General features: G+C 43.4%; 1 protein-coding gene across 1 annotated transcript; it reads left to right on the top strand.

Annotated features, from left to right (window-relative positions):
- The first annotated feature begins 638 nt into the window (after window positions 1-638).
- On the top strand, window positions 639-2,408 carry LOC147903564 (pentatricopeptide repeat-containing protein At2g13600-like). The gene has a single exon (XM_087372113.1). The coding sequence runs from the start codon at window positions 639-641 to the stop codon at window positions 2,406-2,408; it is 1,770 nt and encodes a 589-aa protein (XP_087228239.1).
- Window positions 2,409-7,318: the final 4,910 nt, after the last annotated feature.

Here is a 7,318-nt window from a genome sequence, read left to right on the forward strand (position 1 = left end):
CTCGAGCCAGCAAAATTCACATCGCCACCACCCCATAACCATAATCTGAAGATTTAGAATCAAGCAAAGTGGGTTAGAAGTCTCTGCTCCCACAACGTGTTCCAGGTTCGAGGAAGCAGGCTCAAGATGGCACAAGTTCAAAATGCATTGGGATTACCTTGCCCAGGCAACGGTTCCAAGGATATCCAAAATGCCAGGCCTGGCTCTTACCTTCACTTGCTTGTTCTCGATTTGTACGCTGGTTTACGGAATGCCGCCTTGTGTAGTAGGTAAGGTAGGCGATGCAGCGATGGTGCAAAAGCACGACAGAAGAACGCCGCTCATCAGAAGACCTGTTTCCGTTAGGGCTTGTTAGAAAGGAATGTCTTACAGATAGAGCAGCCCAACAGATCCCCTATCTATCGTGTGTTTCACAAAATCGGCTTCACTACATGAGTCCATGGTTCATTACATGAGTCCATAGATAAGGCAGAATTGTACTCAGTTCAAATGCTCAGTATCTGTCAATCTTACCTTCATTGTCTCCATGCGTGCGACCACTTGCTTTGTTCTTGTTTTGTCTGACAGTCGTTCTTCTACTGTGTGACGGGAGCTTGCCTTGTGTTACGTAGCTTTTTGATTAGGTCTTCCGTTAATGAATGGGCTCACAGCTTAAGCTGCCCCTCTGCAGTCATGCCTTTGGTACAGGTAGAAATGAAGATGCTGTCCCCAAGAGGTTACCTCAGCCGAAGAAGGGTAAGGGAATTCATAACCTGGCAGGGGAACATTTTAATGACCGTGCATTGTTTGAGACAAACAATCTAATGAATAAATACGTAAAGCGTGGAAGCATGCTGGATGCTTGCCATGTCTTTAACAACATGCCAAAGCGCAATACAGTGTCATGGAACATTTTAATACTTGGGTGTGCAAAGCAGGAAGAGGGCGCTTGGGCTTTGGGGTTGTATGCACGGATGCATGAGGAAGGTGTCCCACCTAATGATCGAACTTTTGTTGGTGCATTAAAGGCATGCCTGGCAGTGCTAGAAGACTGCAACCAAGGTGAAGGGGAGTTTGCGAAAGTAGGTTGCCCGGCAAAAGGTAGAGCCGTGCACTCCCAGGTAGTAAAGAGTGGTTTTGAGTCAAACACATTTGTGGGAGCCAACTTGGTGAATATTTATGTGAAATGTGGGAATATGGAGGATGCACGGTGTGTCTTTGATAAATTGCCTTATCGAGATGTGGTAACGTGGACTACCATGATCCTGGGGTATGCTGAGCAAGAAGATAGTAGAGTGGCTTTAGAACTGTATACATTGATGCACCAGGAAGGTGTCTCACCAGATGATCGAACTTTTATCGGTGCACTGAAGGCTTGCAGTAGCCTAGCAGTGCCAGAAGAGGTCAGGCAAGTCGAAGGGGAATGCATGGAAATAGATTGCTTGGCAAAAGGTAGAGCTATTCACTTTCAAGTAGTAGAATGTGGCTGTGATTCGGGTGTATTTGTGGGAAGCGCTTTGGTGAATATGTATGCAAAATGTGGGAGCATGGAGGATGCACAGTGTGTGTTTGATGAATTACCTCATCGTAATGTTGTGACATGGACCAGCATGATCCTGGGATATGCTGACCAAGAAGAAAGTGAGGAGGCTTTTAGACTTTATGCACTAATGCAAGAGCAAGGTTTGTCACCAAACAGCTTTACCTATGTTGCCATCCTGAAAGCATGTAGCAGCACAGCAGATCTGGAAATTGGAAGGGAACTGCATTTACAAATTAGCAGGATTGGTTTTGAGACCGTTGGAAGTGTGGCAAACAGCCTTATCCACATGTATGCTAAATGTGGGAGCATGATTGACGCTCAACATTTGTTTGATGCATTGCTCACAAGGGAGGTTGTAGCATGTAATGCATTAATTACAGGATATGCCCGCCAGGGAGAAAGCGACCTTGTGTTCCATTTGTTTGAGAGAATGATGTGGGAAGGCATACAGCCAACCGGGGTCACATTTCTTAGTGTTCTCAACGTATGCAGTCACGTGGGTCTAGTGGACAGAGGCCAAGAATACTTTCAGAAGATGAGCAGTTACTGCACTACCCCAAATATCGAGCACTATGCTTGCATGGCTGATCTCCTTAGCCGTGCAGGCCGAGTAGAGGAAGCAGTGGTGATGGTTGAGACGATGCCTTTCCAACCTAATGTTGTTATATGGTTAACTGTGTTGAGTGCTTGTCGGAAGTGGAAAAATGTAGAGGTTGGAAGGCATGTCTTTGAAAATGTGGTGAGACTAGATGAAAAGCTGTCTCCAGCATATGTCTTGATGGCAAACATATATGCTGAGGCTCACATGCAGGAGGACTCTGACAAGATTGAGGTGATGAGAAAGATTGCTCAAGCATGGATGCCAGGACACAGCTGGTGGCACTGATTTTAGTGGTATGAGACATGCTCAAAGCAAAGAAATCTATGCAGAGCTGAAGGATCTTGCTTTGAAAGTGGAGAAAGAGGGATATGCTTCCGATTTGGACAAAAAGTTGCAGTAACGTGTGAGATGAAAAGGAAAATGCATCTTTGATATAGTGAGAAACCGGCTATTGCTTGTGCCTTATTCCAGGGACACTAGGCCATTGCTCTTATATCAAAGATAAAAATGCAAAATATTATCTGCAGAGATGCAGTTCGCATTCATGACTACAATGAGGGAATGCATTTTCCTTCTCTTTTGGGTCTGTCCAAGTGGATGCTTCTAGAAGCACTGGCCTATGGTGAAGCTTTTTGGTAAGATAAATCATGATGGTATCTTGACAAATGGGGGAGTGTTGTGTCAGCAAGTCATTCTATGGACTTAGTTGTGGTGGCATGGAAATCGGTCCACTGTCTGGACCTTGGAGTTTGTTGCTTCCTTTCATATAGTATTGTTGAGGCTTGTCTGAGACGATGATACGAGGGAGAACCAAGTTCAGGTTGGCCCTTGGTACAACTTGAGAGCCAAATGTTTTTCTTTTTCTGGAATGAAGCTATGACCCACTAACTAGTAGCCCATTTAAGGTTTTTATGAACCTTTATGTTCTTTGTTGGTCTTTTCAACTGGTACCTCACTGATCTCTATTTTTAGCTACCAAGGGTTAGCACTAGTGATTCTATGGGGAGTTTGGGGTTATAGAGTACTAAAAAGAGCTCTCTTGGGAATCACATAAGCCAACCCTGAACGGATTTCTCACATGATGTGGCCTTCTATTCTTGAGAAAGAATTATAGAGGACTAAAGGGGACTAAAGGGCACGCTTGAGAGGGGGATTATATAAGCCAAACCTGAACTCATTTCTCACATGATGTGGGGTTATAGAGGACTAAAGGGCTCTTTTGAGAGGGATTTATACAAGCCAACCCTGAACTCATTTCTCACTTGATTTCTCTAATTTCTTCAAGCTCCCCTGTTTCCATTTTCCACTCTCTACTCTTCCATTCCCTTCTGTAAAATCAGTATCAGAGCCCTCTTGGACCTATAGGTAAACAAACTATACCCTTGCAGAATAACAATTCATTACAGATTGTATACTGATTTCTAACCTTATGCTCTAAAGTAACATTCTCACTATCCTGAGAATCCTTATTTACTTTAAAGCTCTAATCCTGGACTTCCTGCCAGACCCAACCGAAATACCTATCAGTCTTGCATTGGCCTTCAAGAGAATGGTAGAAATCAGTTCCTATCTCAAAAAAAGTTGAGCACATTTACCTCTCCAATCCTACTTAAAGCATCAACTCATGGAAGACCTTGTACCATGTTTGATCTTTTCAATGATAGTAGGCTCTTGAAATTGAGGTGTCCAAACCTCTTATGCCACAGTGTGCTGAGATATACCTCTGGATTTCGATGAGGAGAAACAAGAGCTCTTTGATTTGGAACTATTGATGAAAGCTTGAACATTCTACCAATCATGGCACCTTCTACAGTGATGGAGTTGGGATTTTCTAGTTCCCTAACTATGCAGCACTTGTTGCAAATAACTTTTATAACTCTCTGTCATTTGACTAATGGAGAGAAGATTTTGTGTCATAGTTAGAACACAGAATTCATCACCAACACTGTCTATAGTAATTGTATCACTATGTAGTGGTATGTTACCAATTCCTTCAATTTTTGTGTGTGTTTTGTCACCCATAACAACATTCTCTTGGCATTTCTATTTGGATGTCATTCACAAAATTAACGTGTTTTGAAAGTCATGCGGTTTCTTGCACGTGAGTCAAACCACCACATATTCTCTCCTTTCTGATTCTTATTAACAGGCCAATGGCATATCGAGAAATGAGAACTTTCTGCTGGAACTGATCTTGAGAATTATCTCATAATGATCATTGGCATAATGTGCAGATTGCCTGCTTTGATTGCCTTGATTTTGATGTTGATTACCAAAATGTGAAAATCACTATACCATCAAGACCATCCTAAAATCTGCTGTGGACATCACTTACAGATGACAAGTGGTTATGGGAAATGCAATACCCAACAATAATGCCTAATGCACTCACAGATGGTGTGCGATTTTATACCCCTCCTTTGCTCAAGTATGCTCTTTAACCTGAAGGTGAAGGTTAACCCTATGATCCAGGATCCAGACTTGAACTCCATGGAAGAGAGAATTTTGTGACTACACAAAAAAGTACACCTTCTACATTATTCACAAAGAACAGGATACAATATGAGCATAAACCTAACATGGCTTCCCAAAGTCTATGAGATCTACTCATACCCACCAACTTAAGTCCCATAAGGGATTCCTATAACTTAGCCCACTTCACCATGAATACAACAGAAACATACGTCACACCACATTTACATGTATGTAGACACCCAATGACCTATGCATACATCAACAAATTGTTTTTGATGCTCGTCGTTGAAAATAGTTTTTGCAGTCTTGACAATACTCTAAACATCTTCTCCTAGATGTATTGGACACTTTTGTGGCAAGCAATATGACTTAGTATTGTACTACTTTGTATAATAAAAAGATAAGGATGATGTAAGGTCACATTTTTGTATGATGGGAGATTCACAAACATTAAAACTTTCCTTCATATTTGCACAGTCTTCTATGAAAGCTATATAGCTCTTGAAATTGTCATGCAAATTTTACCTTACATGTGTGAAAGCGTTGAGTTTGAATGCCTAGTTTATATGTGGAGTAGCTTCTCAAATGCCCATCATTTCTAATGTCGATATGGTCAAAATGCAAGTGTCAAATTGTAATCAATGTGATTCTCTTCTTTCTAATGTGCATGAATGTTTTGGCAGTCAAATGGAAGGCCAAATCTTTTGTTTTGTACTCATGAAATAAATCTTTCTTAGCATAGAAAATGAATGGGTGCAGAACATTTCATTGAATTGTTTTGGTCATTTATATAAAGTAGGTTAAAAGGAAGAATATTGTCTTCAAGGATTAGTACAACTCCATCATGGACTTGCCCATCTAAGCAACATTTTATTTGGGGTGAGAAGAGGGCATCTAATTGTGAAAGGAAAGATCAGCATCCCAAGATTAGCATGAAGACTTAGATCAAGGCATGATTTGGGTAAGTTAATGAGGGTTTGGTCTATAGGTGGAGATCCAAACTTTGAAGGATGATTCAAGTTGCTATTGTGACATTTTGTTATTATTTGAAATGTGCCAACATTCCATCAATCCCTTGGTGGGGTCCACAAGGAGAGGGAAAGCCAGAGTGAAGGTAGCCACAAGGAGGGGAGTTTACAAGGAGAGGGGAGGGCAAGGTAGAAGGCAAGGAGGGGAGTTTACAAGGAGAGGGGAGGGCAAGGTAGAGCAAAGGTAGCCATGCTAGGAGGGGTGGTGAGGGGATAAGGGAGTTGCCACGAGAAGAGGCGAAGTGAGGAGTAGCCACGACGAGGACATGGGAGGGGAGGGGAGCAAGCAACCACAAGGAGAGGGGAGGGGAGGTAGAGAAAAGGTGAGGGAGATTGAGAGAGTAGCCATGAGCATGGGTAGTGGGCTATGATGAGGGGGTCTAAGAGAGAAGCTACAAGGAGAGCTTGGTGAGGGAAGAGGTGTGGAGGGGTACCTAAATGAGTGTGAGGATAGGAGCAATTGCAAGGAGAGGGGAGGGGAAGGTGGACCAAATTTGAGGGGAGTTGAGAGAGAAGCTTTGGGAGGAGGGAATGGTGAGAAGAGACGAGGGGCTAAGGGAGCAATGAGTAGGAGAGGAGAGGAGAGGGCAAACGTAGCAAAGGTGAGCGGGGCTAACAGATTAGTTTCACAAGGAAAGAGTGGTAAGTGAAGGTGGGGCAAAGAGAATAGCTCAACTCGAGGGAGGGGCAGTGTGAGTAGAGGTTAGGGGCTATGGGATCAACTATGCCATGAGGAAAGTAGAGGAAGAGGTGGAACACAGTTGAAGGGGGATGAGAGAGCCGATGTGAGGAGAGGGGAGGGGCATCAAAGGTAAGTGGGGCCAGCCCACAAGGAGATGTGACTGCAAGGTGGAAAGCTGTTGCACAAAGAGGGGTGGTGAGTGGAGATGATGGGGGTAAGGGATTAATTATGAGGAGAGGGGAGGTGAGGCGACAACTACGAGGATAGCTGAGGTAAAGCGAGTTGAGGTAAGGTGGTTGAGGGAGTAGCTGTGAGGAGAAGGTGAGGTGGGCTAAGAGAATCTCTCTCTCTCTCTCTCTCTCTCTCTCTCTCTCTTTCTACACACCCACACACATTTTTTTATGAGAACCAATGTTGTTAACCTAATATCTGCATATTCATGCACACACACACGCACAACCCTAGAGGCAATGGACAAGGAGGAGAACACACAAAAATACACACATGCAAACATTCCTAAGAGGGGCAGCTAGAGGAAAACCATATGGAGAACGATTCTCTGACTTAGCTAGTTCAAGCATGCAAGAAATGAAGAGTGGACTTGGGGCAAAGGAAGGGAAGCTCAAGGTTGGGAGTAAAGTGGGATGTGGGGGGCCACACTCATGCATGCAAGTGCAAGCACACAAAAACATATATATATATAGAGAGAGATACATACATGCAAAAATGCACATGGGGTTCCATATGCGTATGTGTGTAATGTAGACACACCCACACCCATACACAGTATACACCCCTTACGATGTGGGTAGATTTCACTTGAGCATAACACATCTAGCATACCTCCCCCCCCCCCCTCTCTCTCTCTCTCTCTCTCTCTACAATGGGTCTTCGCCTTCTCCTCTTGGATGGGGTTGTATATCAGAAAGCCATCTCATTAACAAGGTGAATGATAAATCTATCATTCATTAGGCTTGCCTGTGTATTGGTGAAATGCCCAAGAGAGCGCA

Source organism: Dipteris shenzhenensis, chromosome 3 (assembly GCF_047967505.1).
Source record: "Dipteris shenzhenensis isolate YYH24624 ecotype China chromosome 3, Dip_SZ_1.0, whole genome shotgun sequence".
In the NCBI taxonomy this organism is placed as follows: domain Eukaryota; kingdom Viridiplantae; phylum Streptophyta; class Polypodiopsida; order Gleicheniales; family Dipteridaceae; genus Dipteris; species Dipteris shenzhenensis.

What these genes read in the sequence shown, in the direction of transcription:
- LOC147903564 (XM_087372113.1), top strand. Translation starts at nt 639, where the DNA reads ATGGGCTCACAGCTTAAGCTGCCCCTCTGCAGTCATGCCTTTGGTACA.